This window comes from Tamandua tetradactyla, chromosome 17, assembly GCF_023851605.1.
Source record: "Tamandua tetradactyla isolate mTamTet1 chromosome 17, mTamTet1.pri, whole genome shotgun sequence".
NCBI lineage: Eukaryota > Metazoa > Chordata > Mammalia > Pilosa > Myrmecophagidae > Tamandua > Tamandua tetradactyla.
Genome location: NC_135343.1, coordinates 74,419,446 through 74,437,757, shown reverse-complemented (window position 1 = coordinate 74,437,757; position 18,312 = coordinate 74,419,446). Strand labels below are relative to the sequence as shown.

Sequence of the window (18,312 nt, the reverse complement as noted above, 5' to 3'; positions counted from 1 at the left end):
CCCAGGGTCATCTTCTAGCTCTCAAATAGTGTTTATGAAAACTGATGATTCATCACTGAAGGAACGCTGGTTTGAAGCAGATTCCCACAATATTTACTTTAATGGAATAAACTTTTGCTGCCATTTACTGCATGACTCTGAACACCCCGACCCCTGCTTCATTACCTCATCTGTAAATTAGGGATGCAGGGCCAGTAACTTTAGGAGTTAGTGAAATAATCAAATAAACAGGAAGTTCAAAGAGCACCGTGTGAACTGTTAACCAAAAATCACAACACAAGTGAAAAGTACAAAGGACCACAGGGATCCAGACAATTCAGAAAAAACTCTAGTGGGCACTTTTTATTTTGACAAAACTAACTTTACAAATTTTACATTCTCAAACTCCCCAAGTTTCATTTACTTAATAAACAAGAGACAAGACATTCTGTTCTCCCAAGTTTTCAAGCATAACAATAAAATAGTACCAAGTTTTCAAGTCACATAAGCTACCTGCATTTTATATGCCGTAAGTCAAGAGAAACGTGTCAAACATTCACTAGTTTCAAGTGCGTTTATAAGAAACACGTGGACATACTTGAGTTTTTTAACTAGTTTTATATCAACAAACATTTACGTATCTGAAATATATTCCCATTTATGGTAGACAGAACTCTGGATATTCAAATTACACAAATCACTTTTTTTATAATCTCTTAATTTGGAAACTGAAAAATAAGAGGAATATAGAATTTAGTAGCTGCAAATGCACACAAGTGCAGGATAATAAGGAAGGGTGAAGTACTTCCCTTCAGGAATGATTTTTTTTTAAACATATATATTTTAATGGAAAAGTTAAAGCCTTTAGTGTGAAAAGCAAGTTAAAGAATTGACTCAGTTTCTAAAGATCTAGCAAATTATAGATTTTGTGCAATGAGTTGCTAACATACACATGTAAGACATTAATACTGACTCTTCAATAGAACATTCAGATGGTTTTGAGTGGCTACTGTTTATAGTTTACCTTAGCTTTATATGTCAATGCAATTTTTAGATTCCTCAGTGGGAACTTACAGCTTATTCTGCACTGGATACATATAACTTGTATATGACTGACTTAGAACAAATGACTACTTATGACCTTCAAGTAACCTATTTTAATTTAGACAAAATTAGATTGGTTTTTTACTCACAGGTGTGGATAAAAGTGCTTCTCAAATGTACATGGTCCATTTTCATAATCTTAAAAGTAAAGGCACACAAACGTACAGCAGTTTATATATTTTATGTGAATCTTTTTCATTTGTCTTTAAACAAATCCAATTATCACCTATAGAAAGAGACCACAAACTCGTCACACATTTCAGCAACATGGGAAATTAAAAATCTAAGAACTCGAAATACTGCAGCTCTATGCAATTTATACAATTAATGGTTCATCCAATCTGCAGGCTTTCCTCCGTTGGCTGTACAGCCTATGGGGCAAAAATGAGACCAAAATGGCTAATGGAAAAATCAGTTCCCTGCATAAGCTGTTTCTGATTCTGTTACAAACAGATTTAATGCGTTTGGAAGTTAAGGTAATTAAAAAGCCATTTATCCTAACACATTTGAATGAAATGTAATTAAGAACCACACTTTAACAATCTTTAATTTTAAGGGGCAGTAGTTTTCATTTATATACAAAGGGATACAACAACCAGCAGCATTTAAATACAGTCTCATCTCTTTCCTTTTGTAAAGTGCTGTCTTTAAGTTGGAAGGTTGATTACCTACCTTTTCAATAACTTTACTATAGGTCTCTAATAGATTCAAGGAAGTATTGGAAGTTTAAAAGTCTTAGCATTTTAAACATTTGCAAAATATTGCTACAAAGCATAGAGACCATGAATGTATTTTATTAGTAAATTAAAGTGTACCACAAGAATCATTAATTTGGTTTAATAACTACTTCACAGAAGCATAGGCTCACTAACAAACCAATTTTTGCTAATCATCTAAACCAGAAACAGTTTCTACTGGCAATTCATCTCTAAGCACCGAGGGCCATACCGAATAAAATCAATGGTTTAGGACCCCAGAATAACCCACCCTCCTCTCCCTGGCAAATTTAGATGTTTAGTACAGCAAAATAAGTTAATGAGAATCAGAATGAGAGGCAATATTTTACTTAACAGTTCTGAAGGGCAAGAACACTGCTCTTAAAACTGTAATTATTAATAATGTACTTTAATACCGAGATCAGTCTTGTTAAAGTAGAAATCACACTACAGATGAACTCATAAATGATGTTGCCCTTTTGTTTAGCTCAGTGATTAAAACGGAAATTGCTTAAAACAATAATTGAACTGCTACTTAAGATAGAAACTGGTGCAAACAGGATTCCCATTATTCTCTAATTAGTATTTTCGCATTTCAACTCTGATCTGATCTTTAGTGGTACTTTAAAAAGCAAACGCTTTTTAAAGGAAAAAAAACCAGGGAGGCTTGTAGTTTTGTACACACATACAAATACTACCAGTTTATTATATAATCTGAATTTGTTTCTTTTGAAACGATAAATGCTTCTAAAAAGATTGTTAAAAATGCAGTAGTCCTTACTTTGCATGACATTCAGTAATGATTAAAGAAAGAACACCCACTCATCAATTCTGCCCGCCCAAGGAAGAAACATTTGTAGTCTTTAGAAACAGGGACTACCGAGGCAGAGGAAAGGAGTAGGGAAAAGAGGCACAGTCCAAGGTTTGATGAATCACTTAAAAATAAATCCACTCTCCCCAGAATGCTGGCTTGCAGGGAATCTGCGCTGCTACAGAAAGCCCTTTGGCTTTCCCACTACCTGCTGCCCTTCTTACTCCTTCCCAGCCACTCCAACCACCCAAGGACAGAAAAGAGAATCTTGCCTCAGTCTTTCCTGGTGTCATTTCCTTGCCCACGCTTAGTGATCTATTTCTGATAGCAAACCAACGTAGGAACTTCTGAAAGAAATTATTTTTACCCAAATACGTTGGACTTCGGTCTCAATTTGAATGAGGAGGTCGAGTGGCCTTTAAGCGAGAGCTCTTCCCCCGCCTCCTCCTCCAGTGGCCGCTCCGGGTCTTTGAAAGAGGGTGTGGTGTGGATGATCTGAGTTCGGAAGCGGATTTTGTTGAGTCTGGGTTTTATTCGCCCACTAGAGCTGCCTGTGGCTTTGTGACCTGGATCCTTTGCTTTGCCTCCAGCCCATCCCTCGGCCAAGTAGTGATGGTGGTGATGATCCGCGCCGTCCTCCAGGACGTGCGAGAGTGCTTTGTAGGAGATGAGATTCGAGGGGAGCATCCTTGAGAGGCTCCAGCGACCACCCCCACCGCCCGCAGCGCTCTCTCCTCCCTCCTCGTCAAAGGCTCCCACCAGGTTCTTGATCTCCTCGGCCGTGCTGTGGCTCAGGTAGTGAGAGGCCTTTCTCCCACTGTAGTCCCTGATGTCCACATCTGCGTCGTACGCCCCCACCAACAACTTCATCACCTCCACGTGCCCGTGCATGGCCGCCAGATGCAGAGGGGTGTAACCCCCGCTGGACCTGGAGTTGATGTTCACGGGCAGCTGGTGCTTGTTGGCGAAGCTGACCAGCATGGCCAGGAGCTCCTGCCGCCCGAGCTTGGCGGCCCAGTGCAGGCAAGTGAAGCCGGTGATGAAGTCTCGTTTGGTCAGCAGGCTGGGCTCGCAGGTGAGCAACCCTTCCAGGTTGTCCCACTTGCCTTCTGAGGACAGGAGCATCCAGGCATGCTCCAGAGGGTCCAGCGTCACTGAGCCCCCGCCGCCGCCGCTCTCCTCCTCCGCCGACGACGATGCCAGGGAAGCGCTGTCCGAGTCCCCTCCGCCTTTGCCGCGTCCCCCGCCGGAGGAACTCCCGGGACTGCCGCCCCCAGGGAAGAAGCTCCTTCTAAGTTGCGGGGAGCTGCCCATCACAAGGTCCCGGAGGTTCTTGCGGGTAGATCTCGGGGTGGTGGCTCCGCCAGGGGAGCTGCCCCCATCCGCCTCCTCGGAGCCGAGGGGCGAGGGCTCCAGCAGCTCCTCGCTGGGCCCCGTGGGCGGTCCCCGGGGCAGGGGCTGCACTCTGCCGCGCGAGTTCTTCCTGCGGGCCCCGACGCCCAAGGGAGGCACCTGCGGGGGTCTGGGTGGCTCGCTCCAGTTGTCGCCCGTTGAGCCCGGAGGCCCCACCGACGCGGCGGGGGGTTCCCTCTCGCCGGACTCGCGGCCCTTCTCCGGGGAGGTCTCGGGGCACTCGGGCGCCACCGCCGGGAGTGAGTCGCTCTCCCCGGGCTGGGCCCCGTCCTCGGGGGTTCCTGGGTCGCCGCCGCAAGGCTCCGGCTCGGCGGTCACCGAGATGCGGGGCAGGTCCCGTGGAGGCGCGGGAAGGACCGCGACGCAGTCGACTGGGGGCGGCGGCGGAGGTAGAGAGGCGCGGCCGGCCGCTTCGGGGGCGGGAGGCCCCTCCGGGCCGGCGGCGGGGGCAGGGGCCGCTTCGGACGGCGGGAGTCCCGCGCGGAACTTCTTCTTGAGGTGCACGTATTTCGCGCCGCTGGCGGGGTCGGCGCGGACCGTGGCCACGGCATTGACCAGCTGCTTGAAGCACTCGCGGGCGCGGGCCCGCTCCTCGGGCTCGCCGCCCAGGGCGCCTCGGAAGTGCTCCACCAGCTCGGCGTTTCGGACCTGGCCGCCGCGCTCGGCGAGGAAGCGCAGCACCGCCTCCTGGCTGAGCTCCGCCATCCGCTCCATCCTGGGTCCTCCTTCTCGGGCGGGTGGGCGAGAGGCTCAGCCTGGTCCCATCGCGGGCGCCGGGCACCCCGCGACCCCGGTGTGGGCAGGGGGCGGCGGCGGCCCCGCGCGGAGATGCTCAGCTCCTGCGGACGGTGGAAGACGGTGGCGGCTCTTTCCAGGCTCGCCCTCCACGGGCCTCACCGCGCTCCTCGCCTCGACGCCCGCGACGGGAGGATGCGGCCACCACCTCGCTGGGCAGCCGCCCTGGGCAGCCCAGGCGGACACGCCCCCGGCCCCGCCGCCCCACTGCCCGCGTCGCACAGGCCCCGCCCCGGCCCGCCGCCCCACAGCCCGCGTCGCGCAGGCCCCGCCCAGGCCCCGCCCCACTTCCGGTCCCCGCCGCGGGCCTGCAATCTCTGCGCTCCTTCGGGCCGCGCGGGAGGAAGGGTCCGCCTCTCTTCTCTGGTGCATTCTTTATCTTGTCTCTTCCAGTCACTTTCCCGGTGGACTTTTTTTTTTTCGGTGGACTTAACTTTTACTCTCTAGAAGACATAGGGGGGGCCCCTGTGTCCCTTTACTTGCGACACCATCCTGCGCGAGCCTTTCTCCTCCTGGCTTCGCGCCCCTTTGCCACCGGGGCCACTAGGCTTGACCCTACCCTCTTCCCGTACCCCGAGAGGGCCCGGACCCCGCTGTCCCCCCGCCTGTCTCCCAGTCAGGGGTTCGAATCTAAGCTCCACGGCCTCTCGGGCGCCCCCTCCTGGGCCGCCATGGCCCCACCCGCCGCTCCTCGGCAGCGGCCCGCGCGCGTCCCCGCGCCGCGAGTTACCCCCGCGCGCTCCCGTCCCGCCCCTTCCCCGCCCTCCTTCCCGGCCCCTCCTCACCCGCCCGGGCCGCGCCTCTCGGGGGGCGCCGGGGCTGAGACCGCGGCTTCCTCTAGCCCCGCGTCCCGCCCTTCGCGCTGCTGCCGCTCGGGACCATGGCTTCCTCCGAGGTGTCGCGGCACCTGGTGAGTCCGGGCCGAGCCTCTGCACGCACTCCTCTTCCCAAACCCGCTCCCTCTCCGCCGCGTGGGCGCCGCCGCCCGGCGCCGTCTCCGCCCCCAGGGGCCCCAACCCCGCGGACCCCTTTCCTGCTCCGCGCTGCCCGGGGCAGCCTGGGAGCTCGGGAAACCGCCGCCCGCCTGCTGCACTCTTCCTCCGCCGACTCCCCTCGTCGGCGCGGGGATGGTGATCGCACCCCCTCCCGGGCCCCCATTCCCTCCGGGTCCCCGCCCGCCTCGGTCGGGACCGCCTCGGGACTTCCGCGGCGGGACGGGGGAGCCTCGCCACCGAGCCGGGAAGAAGAATCGTTGTTCTGCTGCCGCGGGAAGGGAGGCGTGGGCCGGGCGCGGTCCCCTCCAGGCGGTGCGGTCCCCGTCGCGGCGGTGCCTGGTCTCCCCGCCGCCCTGGGCCACAGTACGGGGCGTTAAGGGTGGGTCCGTCCCAGCCTGGGGAGCGCGGCGGGGAGGAGGCTGGAGGCTGCAAGTTTGGGGATTTTTTTTTTCTTTTGGCGCCGTTTCCCCATCTTTGCAAAAATTTGAATTTAAAGCAGTGATTGTGTATCCATCACTTTTATAACGGTTTTGAACACTCAGCGCAGATTTAATACGATTGTAGTCATCTTTTATGGTTGTGTCCATTTCCGTGACTTTTCACTCTCTGGTTGAAGTCCAGCTTTCTTGGCCATCCAGAAGCTCCCCTTTTTGCCTCACTGTTCGTTGTCGAAGTTGTCCTTAGGGAGACTATATATATATATATATATTTTTTTTTTTTGCCTTGGCACCCTTGTGCGTTAATAAAATACATCGATTCATTTGTCTGGTGTTCCACACCTTTCAAATCACTTTCCTATACATTTATCTCATTTGGTGGTTAACTAGCGGTTCTCGACGTGTCGTGACAACTCTTCATAATAATACCAGGGAGTTATTTGCCTTTTTCACTCTTGTTGTCTTAGGACTGTCCAGAAGCTGCGTGCTGTGTGGTAATGTCACCTTGCCGAGGGGTAATTGAACTGCCCCTGTGTGTTTTTGGGTTTATTTTCTCAGTTTAAATATCTGATACTATGAACAAAAGCTCTTTGGGGGCCGAGACCAGAAAGTTTGAGAACTGCTGATCTAAGCAATCACTTAAATAAAAACTTTAGATTGTAGGAACAGACCGAGAGGCCAGGTGATCCATACGAGGGTGGATGGCTTGATTGTTTTGTGCAGCCTGGGCAAAGGATTTTCCTCCCCTGATTCAGGAACCTACGTGTTTTAGAGGCATGTATCGGGCATTCAGAGAAGTCTCGATTTTTCTGTCTGGCTTCCCTTGTTCCAGTTACTGTTTGTGTGCAGGGGTGGGGGAGAGTACCCTGAACTACTGAGGAGTACTGATGAGGAAGGTGTGTCTTACCAACACTTTGATTCATGGAGTTATCTTCAGTCTAAAATCAACGGGGACAGACGAGGGCACTTCATTCATCCACTTTTGGATTTCTTGTGCTTCATTTGTTTTGAGGCTACTTTTATCTGTTTTTATACATTTTTGTTTTGAGGCAATTTTTGTAGAGTCTCTTGCAGTTGTAAGAAACAGTGCAAAGAGATCCCCTGGACCCTTTATCCGGTTTCTCTCTATGGCAACATCTTGCACAACTATTGTACAGAAATACAACCAGGGTATGGAATTGATGCAGTGAAGATAGAGAACGTGTCCATCCCTGGGAGGATCCTCAAGTTGCCCTTTTATAGCCATACTCCCTTCTCTCCTGCCCCCACCTCCTCCTTAACCCTGACAACCACTAATTTGTTCTCCATTTCTGTAATTTTCTTCATTTCAAAAACGTTGTATTCTGAATTCATAAAGTAAATACGTAGCTTGTTGGAGTTGACTTTTCTCACTCAGCATAATTCTCTGCAGTTTTATCCAGGTTGTTGTGTGTACTGGAAGTTTGTTGCTTTTAATTGTTAGGTAATACTCTATATGTGGGTATGTACCACGTTTGTTTGAAGGATATCTGGTTGTTTCTGGTTTTTGCATACTATAAGTAATGCTGCTATAAGCATTCATGTACAGGCTTTTGGGTGAACAAACATCTTCATTTCTTCAGAATAAATGCTCAGGAATGCAGTTGCTGGGTTGTATGGTTGTTGCGTGTTTAGTTTTATGAGAAACTGCTAAAGTATTTTCCAGAATGGCTGGACCATTTTGTATTCCTACCAGTGATGTATGAATGCTCCAGTTTCTTGGTGTCCCTGCTAACTTTGGTGGTGGTGCTGCTGTTTGTAATTGTAGCCCTTCTGATAGGTATGCAGTGATATCTCATTTTAAATTTGCATTTCCCTAATTGTTAATGATGTTAAACATATTTTTATGTTCCTGTTTGCCATCTTCATAGCCCATTGGTGAAATATCTGTTCATGTCTTTTGCCTATTTCCTAGTTGGATTGTTTTTTATTTATTGTTGAGTTTAGAGTTCTTTGTATATTCTAGGTACTAGTCCTTTGGCAGATATTCAGATATTTTTCCTAATCTGTAGTTTGCCTTTTCATCTTTTAAGTTTTGATGAAGTCCGTTTTATCAGTTTTCACATTTATGGATCATCCTGTTGGTGTCAAGTCTAAGATCTTTACCTAACCCTAGATCCCACAGATTTTCTTTTATTTTTTTTCCCTAAGTCTGTGTTACTTTTTTTTTTTTTTTGCTTGGGCAGGCACTGGAACCGAACTGCTGTGTTATATTTTGAGTTATTTTTTTCCTAAGTCTGGGTTCCATTTTGAGTTATTTTTCTATAAGGTGTGAGACTTGAGCTGAGGTTTGTTTTTTTGTCTCTGGATGGCCAAAGGCTCTAGCCCCATTTGTTGAAAAAGTTATCTGTCTTCCTTGAATTGTTTCTTCATTTTCATAAAAAATCCATTGGGCGTATCTGTGGCGGTTTAGATCTGGTTTCTCTGTTCTGTTCCATGTGTCTGTCTCTCTGTCAGTACCACTGTGTATTTACCTTGTAGGATAGGCTATTTCTTTCACTTTATTCTTTTTTTTTTTCCAAAAATGGTTTAGCTATGCTAGTTCCTATGTTTTTCCTTATAAATTTTAGAGTAACCTTGTCTATATCTACCTAAAAAAAATCTTGCTATGATTTTGATAGAAATTACATTAAACCTTCAATTTCAGGAGAATTGGTATTTTTACTATGTTGACCCTTCTGCGCCACATGTCTTCTGATTTCTTCAAGTCCTCTTTGATTGTTTTCATCAGCATTTTGTAATTTTCAGGATATAGTTCATGTACGTGGTTTGTTAGATTTATACCTGAATGTTTTGTTTTCATTGGAAAATTGTAAATGCTATTGTGTTTTTAGTTTCAATTCCCACATGTTCATTGTTAATATATGTTGGTTTTTGTGTGTTGATATTATATTGCACAACTTTGGTGGGCTCACTTACCAGTTTGAGAGATTTGTTGGTAAATTACTTGAGATTTTTTTCAGTAAACAATCATACTGTTTTCAAATAAGATTCGTTACAAATAAATAAAATAAGCAAATAATATAAAGTTTATTTCTTCCTTTCTGATCTGTATGCATTTTCTTTCCTTATCGCGCTGGCGAGAACGACCAGTCCTGTGTAGAGTAAGAGGAGTGAGAGCAGATATCCTTGCCTTGTTTCTGATCATAAGGAGAGCACTTTCAGTCTTTCCGCTTTAAGCATGATATTAACTGTAAGTTTTCTGTAGATGCTCTTTATCAAGTTGAGGAGATTCTACTCTATTCCTGTCTTTCTGAGAGGTTTGGCCATTAACAGGTATTGAATTTTGCTAAATGCTTTTTTGCTTTCTTAGGTATGATAATGTGATTTTTCCTCTTTAGCCTGTTGACGTGGTAGACTACATTGATTTGTTTTTTGAATTTTGAACCAGTCTTTCGTCCCTTAAAAAAAAAAAAACCACTTGATTATGGTGTATAATTCTTTTTATGTATTGCTGAGTTCTTTCTGCTAGTATTTGATAAGGATTTTGTGTCTGTATTCCTTAGAATATTGGGCCGTAGTTCTTTTTGTACCATTTTTGATTTGGTAGCAGGGTGATAGTACTGGCTTCATGAAATAAATTGGGAAGTGTTTCTCATTTTCCATTTTCTGGAAGAGATTGTGTAGAATTTGCAATTCTACTTTAAATGTTTGATAGAATTCTCCAGTGAAACTATCTGGACCTGGAGACTTCTTTTTTTTGGGAGTTTTAAAAATACAAATTCAATTTCCTTAATTTGACTATTCATAATAATTCACATTGAGTGAGTTGTGGTCATATGTGTTTTTGAGGAACTCATGCATCACATTTATATTTTGGAGTTGTTCACACTATTCCTTAATTTTCTGAAGTCTTCAGGGTCTGTAGTTATATCCCCTATTTTGTTCCTGATAGTGGTCATTTGTGTCTTTTTTTCTTTTCTTTGTCGATCTTGCTAGAGGTTTGCCTATGTTACTGATCTTTTTGAAGAACTAACTTTTTGTTTAATTGGCTTTTCTCTTTTTTTTCTGTTTTTAGTTAATAATATCTAGTTTTATCTTTACAGTTTTCTTCCGTTTGCTCTTCTTTTACTTCGTTCTTGAGATGAGCACTTAAATTATTGATTTGATACCCCTCCTCCTTTCTACTGTATGCATTTAGTACTCTGACTTGCCCTCTCTGCACTGCTTTAGCTGTGTTCCACAAATTTTGATATCTTTTTCATTGTCATTGGTCCCTTTATTTTTTAAAAAAGTGCTTGTGGTAAATCTCACTTGATACTCAACAGATTTTCAATCTTTTTTTTATGTAAGAGGAAATTACACACACACAAAATAATAATAATAAAAAAGAGGAAATTACAACAGAGGAAGGTTTGGTATCTTGCTCAAGGATTCACAGCTAGTAATGGTGAGATCTGCCATAACGTTTTATCTCCTCCATTAGCTCTAAAATGTCCCTTCCTTATTAGTAATTACATTAATTTTATGATTCAGAAGGTGTTTACTATATAATTATTAAATGCTGACTGCGATAGATCTTGAAATAATGTTGAGTACAATCCACCGACTACTTTTTCTTGTCTCCTGAGAAACACACCCATACTTTTCCACTTCAGATTTTCTTTTAATGTCTAAATCTTTTCAATTCCTATCCACATTTGTCTTGTCTTATTTTAGCTGTGCTGCATCTGAGCTCTTTCTCTTTCCTTTCCAGTTATCCTTCAGCAAGGATAGTTTTTGTGTCTTAGAGGTCTCTCTCATTTATTTTATTTTCTTTCCTAAAACAGTGATTCTGAATTCTTTCCTTTCATGTGTTGGAATTAATTACCACCTTAATGTTTTTTGTATTCCCATCTCTCTATCTAAAGAGGCAAACTTCTTTCTCCCTGATCCAGATGCTGTAATCATTGCTGAATAACGAAGCACCCAACTCCTGTCACACCTACTCTGAGCTTTCCCACAGAATCCCAATGCACTGCAGTCTGTTATTTTTTTTTGTTTGGTGCTTAATCATATCGTGCCTTGCAATACCTCCTAATTTATGTTTTGTATTGTTATGTGACATTTTATAGAAATTAACTTTTAATGAAGCTTGCATTTTTTTCTCTCAATTAAATGCTCTGTCCTCAGGAAGAGCAACCTGTATGGATAGACGGTAAGCTCTCATAGGTAGCCAGGAGCTATTTGTAGTGTATGTTTATGTTCTAATGAAGCGCCATCTTCCTCCCAGGGTCTACGCTGATAGCGTCATACCTTTCCAGGATTCCCAAACTTATTTTCATCCTATCAGAGTTCAAGACTGTAACTATTTTAATCTATTTCATTTATGTATGTGTATAAGTATTGGTTTATGTTGCTGGTGTGGGAGAAGAGAAGGATCCTCTCATATATTTTTTTTTAATTAAAAAAAATTTTTTTAAACATAGCAAACAAATATGAACATTCTTAGCATATGATCATTCCATTCCTGGTATATATTCAATAACTCTCAGTATCATCACGTAGTTGTATATTCATCACCATGATCATTTCTTAGAACATTTGTATCAGTTGAGAAAAAGAAATAAAAAGAAAAAAGAAAAGCACTCATACATACCATACCCCTTACACCTCCCTTTCATTGACTGCTCGTATTTCCATCTACCTAATATGTTTTAGCCTTTGTTTCCCCTATTTTTGTCTATACCCCTTACCACTCCCTTCCATTGACCACTAGCATTTCAATCTACTAAGTTTATTTTAATATTTGTTCCCCCTATTATTTATTTTTAATCCATTTGTTTTACTCATCTGTCCATACCGTAGATTAAAGGAGCATCAGACACAAGGTTTTTATAATCACACAGTCACATTGTGAAAGTTGTATCATCATACAGTCATCTTCAAGAAACATGGCTACTGGAACACAGCTCTGCATTTTCAGGTGCTTCCCTCCAGCCTCTCCAATACACCTTAACTAAAAAAGGTGATATCTCTATGATATATAAGAATAACTTCTGGGTTAACCTCTTGACTTTGTTTGAAATCTCTCAGCATTGACACTTATTTTGTCTCATTTTTCTCTTCCCCCTTTTGGTCAAGAAGGTTTTCTCAGTTCCTTGATGCTGAGTCCCAGCTCATTCCAGGATTTCTGTCCCACATTGCCAGGAAGGTTTTTACCCCTGGGAGTCATGTCTCATGTAGAGAGGGGGAGTGCAGTGGGTTTGCTTGTCATGTTGGCTGAGAGAGAGAGAGAGGCCACACCTGAGCAACTAAAGAGGCTCTCTGGGGGTGAGTCTTAGGCCTAATTTTAAGTAGGCTTAGCCTGTCCTTTGTGGAGATAAGTTTCATATGAACAAACTCCAAGATTGAGGGCACGGCCTATTGCTTTGTTGTCCCTACTACCTCTTTTATTTTTATATTCTACTACGCAGTATAGATTTATTCTCTTCAAGAGTATGAATTGACACTTCATTCTAAACTGTATTAAACCTGATTTTCTCTGTTTATGATTTTGCATAGTCCTAACAGACATGATTTTCAAAGGTTTTTCACTATGAATTTTAATTTTTATACTTTCTTTTGATTATATCTGGAAGTTTGATTTAGATGATGCTTTAGTTTTAAAATTCATTTGATTTAGATGATGCTTTAGTTTTAAAATTTGTAGATTTTGTATTGACTACTCATTTGAAAATCATGAAAATAGGAATCAAATTTCTCATAGTCATAACTAAAAGATTAAAAACTTTCATTTTAAATACTTTTAAAACAAATATGATTTCAAAAGTATGATGTTGCACTTACATTTTTTAGTAAATATGCATGTTTTGTCTTAAATAGTCTTCATGTCTTGAAATTTTGTACTATGTAGTTACGCTTATTTAAAATTCACTGTTTTGTTTTTGTTTCTCAAAAACTTCACAGACTTTTCTTTGAAGATTTAACTAAAGCATTTTAGATATGATGAAACTCAAAAGTTCATTTACATCATGATTAATTCCAGAACATGTGACTTTTTGTTTGCTAGTCTTAAAGTTAAAAAATACAAGGCCATATATTCTTAGTGGGAGCACAATTATCCACTGGGTGGGCTATGGTGGCTCAACAGACAGAGTTTTTGCCTGCCATGCTGGAGACATGGGTTCGATTCCCGGTGCCTGCCCATGCAAAAAAAAAAATCCACTAAGGGACAAAAATTTATTCTTGAGGGATGAAAGAAATCTTATGTATTACAATGGTTTGTGACCCTCTGAAGCTCAACCCATCCTCACAGAATTTTATTCACTAGTACTGAATTTCTTTCACTCAGGAGAATTTAAAGTTACCTTAAGTCAATTAAATGGGTTAATTTTTTCTCCAGGGGAGGGGAAGGGGGGGGCAATAATGAAAAGCAGGTTGAGAAATCGTATTCCTAAGATGAACCTTGAAACAGGCAAAGTTTGCATTTTGTATTTTCCCACCTCCCTTTGGCAGCCTTTCCTATGCTGCCTTAACACCACCCTAAATCAGATCTCCCAGATCTAGGTGTGAGGTAACTGACCCACTGCCTGACTTTCCCTGGCATATCCGTCCTTTTACAAGAGTTTCTTCTGAGGAGTGGTTGTATAAGTGGGAAATTGCGGAAAATTGTACTAGAGGTGGGGAAAAATTCAATATCTTTATTTCTGAAGTCCTAAGTCACTTTCCTGTAGATTAAGAGGCTTAATACCAAATTGTAGATGAGGATAACTGCCTGTCTACAGCTATACGGCTACTTTACCTTTATGATCTACAGATTCAGGGCAAAGCCTTTCTGGGGATAGGGCCACAAGTGTGCTTGTTCTTATTCTGCTACTAGATCTGAAAAATTAGTCTAAAACTGTAAAAATGCTGTACGTTAATGGGTTAAATAAGGCATTTCTGAACCAACTTGGGACTTTGGCTCTGTTAATTCTTCTGTGTAGAATACATTCTGAATCCAAGGAGCCTATTAAAATGAACTCTTGGAATACAATACTTTTGGGAGACTATGATTAGTACTACCCTTTAAATGGGTAAAGAGAAGAGTCTTTTTTTTTTTTTTTTTTTTTTGCAAAAACTTAATAATGAGCTAAGTATTAAAGGTAGAGAAAGGCATGAGTTAGCAGATAAGAGTTTGCTGAGTATTTCAGGTAGGAACAGGATTTATTATATAAGGCTCTGTCTATATACTCAACCTTAAAATAATACCAGAAGCCTTTTAATTGTATTTACCAATCATGGTAAAATAGCTTTACATTTTTCTTTAGTGTATATTTTAAGTAATTAAAGGAAATTTTAGCCACTATGTTTTTTTTTACGTGGTAGATACTGGGTTAAACCCGGGTCTCCAGCATGGCAGGTGAGAATTCTGCCACTGCACCACCATCGCACCACCCAATTTTAGCCAGTGTTTTAAACATCCTTGGGTTTATTCTTATTTTGCTAATGGTACGGTAATCTCTAAAAACCTTCACAAATTTTAAAGTATTCAGAATATATTTTATATAGATTTGTCCTTTGCTGCTTTAAATATAAAGTTGTCCTTTGCTGTAATGCAGTGCTCTTAGATGCTAAGTGCAGACACGATGGCAAGTGCTTTACTTACATTTTCACACTTATTCACCCAGTCCTAGGGGCATACTGGTATCTTCATTTTTTGGATAGAGGTCAACTTTCTCAAATTTTGTTGAACAAAATGGCTCTTGTTTTGTTCATGCTGTCATTGTATCTCCTTGCCCCAACCCTCACACATAGCTTTTATAGTTATTTAGTGCTTCAGACGTTTGCCATCTGTTGCTACCATAAGCAATTAATTCTAACAGGCTTCTTAAGCCATACATTTATACTGATGTCATGTTAATTCTTCTCCATTGTGACATGGGTTATTGAGATCATTTCTAGGGGTTCTCTGTTTTGGGAGAAGATAGATTACTTGTCCTGTAGTAACAGAGATTCTGTTCTATAGAAAATAATTATAATTTACAGCTTTCACATATCCCTGAGGGTCCAAAGAACCTAATAGTGCATTATAATTTGAAAATTGGAGAAAGTATTTAAATCTTGTTTTGCATTTGTATGTTAAACTACATGTTTTCTTTTTTGTTGTTACTTATAAATAATTGCACATATATTATCTGTATCATTTAGTTCATCTTCAAATGTTCTAATAAGTTTTTGTTAGTTAGTGCTTCCCTATGTAATTATTTATCTTTTAGAAAATCTTATAAATGTTGTCTTTATGAATTAACCTTTTAAATAAAGTAAAATTTATTCTAGTTTGCTAGCTGCCAGAATGCAGTATACCAGAAATGGAATGGCTTTTAAAAGGGGCATTTAATAAGTTGCTAGTTTACAGTTCTAAGGCCAAGAAAATGTCCCGATTAAAACAAGTCTATAAAAATGTCCAATCTAAGGCATCTAGGAAAAGATACCTTGGTTCAAGAAGGCCGATGAAGTTCAGGGTTTCTCTCTTGATTGGAAGGGCACGTGGCAAACACGGTGTCATCTGCTAGGTTTCTCTCCTTGTTTCCTGTTTCATGAAGCTCCCCGGGAGGTGTTTTCCTTCATCTCCCAAGGTTGCTGGCTGGTGGACTTTCTGCTTCATGGTGCTGCAGCATTCTCTGCTCTCTCTGAATCTCCAGCTTTCTCCAAAATGTTTCCTCTTTTATAGGATTCCCATAAACTAATCAAGACCCACCCGAATGGGTGGAGACATGTCTCCACCTAATCCAGTTTAAAAACTGCTCTTGATTGGGTCATATCTCCAGGGAGGTGATCTAATTACAAAGTCTCAAACATACCAATACTGAATGGGGATTAGAAGAAACAGCTGCATTTACGGGGTTAGGATTAAAACATGGCTTTTCTAGGGTACATACATCCTTTCAAAACAGCACATTTATGTATAGTATATTATCCTTTTTAGTATATAAAGTTTATGAGTTTTAGGTGGGCCACGGTTCCTCAGTGGTAGAGTGTTTGCCTGCCATGCTGGAGACCCAGGTTCGGTTCCTGGTGCCTGCCCATGTAAAAAAAAAAAAATTCTGTGAGTTTTGATGAATGCATATGGTTGTGTAGCCACAACTACCGTCGAATCTAGAACAGTTTAGTTTCATCACCTCCCCAACCCCTAATTTCCTTTGTGCTTCTTTGTAGTCAACCTTGCCTTCTGTCTTCAGTCTCTGACAACCAGTGATCCATTTTCTGTTCCTATTGTTTTGCCTTTCCCAGAATATCGCATAAGTGGAATTAGGCATATCATTTCTTTTTAAATTATATAACGTACATACAAAGCAAAGAAAGAAAAAAGCAATAGTTTTCAAAGCACTCTTCAACAAGTAGTTACAGGTCAGATCCCAGAGTTTGTCATGGGCTACCATACCTTCCTCTCAGATTTTTCCTTCTAGCTGCTCCAGAATATAGAAGGCTAGAAGGAATAAAAATTTTTTTTTGTCATCACAATCGACTTTTTTTTTCATGAAAAATAAAATCAATATAAAAACAATAAATTTTAAAGCACAGCACAATAATTAGCTATAGAACAGATTTCAGAGTTTGGTATGGGTTACAATTCCACAATTTTAGGTTTTTACTTCTAGCTGCTCTAAGATACTAGAGACTAAAAGAACTATCAATGTAATGATTCAGCAGTCATACTTGTTTGTTAAACCCTACCTTGTCTGTATAAGCTCCACCATCACCTTTGATCTTTCTGTCCCACTCTTTTGGGGTATTTGAGTTATGGCCATTCTAACTTTTTCATGTTGGAAAGGGCTGTCACTACTATGGGGTAAGAAGATGGAACTAACTGATGTTCTAGAGAGGCTGGACCCTCTAGGTTTCAGGACTTATCTGGTCCAGGGACCCATCTGGAGGTTGTAGGTATCAGGAAAGTTACCCTAGTGCATGAAACCTTCGTAGAATCTTATATATTGCCCTAGGTGTTCTTTATGATTGACTGGAATGGTTTTGGTTGGGGTTTGGCAAGTTATGATAGGTAGCAATGGGAACTATCCATTTATCCATGTTCCTTTTTATTGCTGAATAGAATTCCTTTGTATGTATGTACCACAGTTTAGTTTATTCATTCTTTCTCTTGTTCAAGAACATTTGGGTTTGCAGTTCTTGGCAATTATGAATTAAGCTACTATACACATTCATATACAGGTTTTTGTATGAATATAAGTTTTCATTTTAGTTGGGTAAGTGTCTAGGAGTAGGAGTGCAGGCTGATATGTTAAGTCTATGTTTAACTTTATAAGAAACTGTCAAACTGTTTTCCTAAATATTTTTTGTATACCATCCCCATCAGCAATAGATGAAAGTTCCTGTTACTCTGCATCCTTGCCAGTATGTGGTGTTGGCTTTTTTTATTTTATTCATTCTGATAGGTGTGTAGTATCAAAAGAAAGTCACAAAAACATGTAAAGCTGCAGTTTATTGAAAGAAAAAGTGCTAAAGTAGGGAAGATCTCAAACTGTGAAAGCTGGAGTGAGAGTTTCAAGATGACAAGCAGGTTATAAGGTTTGTAAAGGCAAGTGAGTAGGAGATTTTCAAGTGGGAAGTTACAGTTTGGTGGACATTTAAATTTCTTCATTACATAGGAGGGCCTTACAAAGTGGGGAACAGATATACTATGGTTAGTATAGTATACTTATCCATCTTTAGTTGGTTGGCCCTACTGGACTGAGACTACTTTATCACTAATTCTGTCGCAATTCTGGCTGACACAGTATCCACGCAGATTATCCCTTCAGTACCCTGCCTTCTCAGTTCTTGACCATATGTTCTTTAATTTTCTCATATTCTCTACCCTACTTAAGTCCCTCCTTCTTGTAGTTAAACTCTGACCTTGTCATTACCAATAACTGCAACCCTTCATAATTTCAGTTCAGGCATTTTGCCCTAACTAGACCTCCTTGCTTTGCCTGTTTATTCCCTCTGAATCCCAGAATTCTTTGACCTATAATCCATCGATCTACTACCTTTTTCTCTGCCCCTCATGTCCTTCATGCCGTCTCTTTCCTTCTTGCCCAGCTTTGAGTCTGTGGTCCATCATTACAATCATTTACTTGCCCATC

At 42.1% G+C, this 18,312-nt stretch overlaps 2 protein-coding genes across 4 annotated transcripts in view; one reads left to right on the top strand and one right to left on the bottom strand.

Moving 5' to 3' along the window:
* Nucleotides 1-315: 315 nt before the first annotated feature.
* On the bottom strand, nucleotides 316-4,983 carry SOWAHC (sosondowah ankyrin repeat domain family member C). 2 transcript variants are annotated; one of them, XM_077134955.1, is made up of 2 exons: nucleotides 2,978-4,983; nucleotides 316-1,309 (listed from the first exon to the last, which is right to left on the bottom strand). In XM_077134955.1, exons 1-2 carry the CDS (start codon nucleotides 4,735-4,737, stop codon nucleotides 1,306-1,308), a joined length of 1,764 nt encoding a protein of 587 aa, XP_076991070.1. In that variant the 5' UTR covers nucleotides 4,738-4,983; the 3' UTR covers nucleotides 316-1,305. The 2 variants fall into 2 exon arrangements, with proteins under 2 accessions (XP_076991070.1, XP_076991069.1); XM_077134954.1 differs by having other exon boundaries at nucleotides 316-4,983.
* Nucleotides 4,165-18,312, top strand: part of SEPTIN10 (septin 10) — a 52,919-nt gene continuing 38,771 nt past the window's right edge. Inside the window, exon 1 of one of the 2 annotated variants that reach the window (XM_077134960.1) lies at nucleotides 4,165-4,262. The gene's annotated coding sequence lies outside the window, so the exon portion shown is untranslated. Of the gene's footprint in view, nucleotides 4,263-6,095; nucleotides 6,193-18,312 lie in introns of those variants that run through there. The other variant, XM_077134959.1, reaches the window with a different exon arrangement.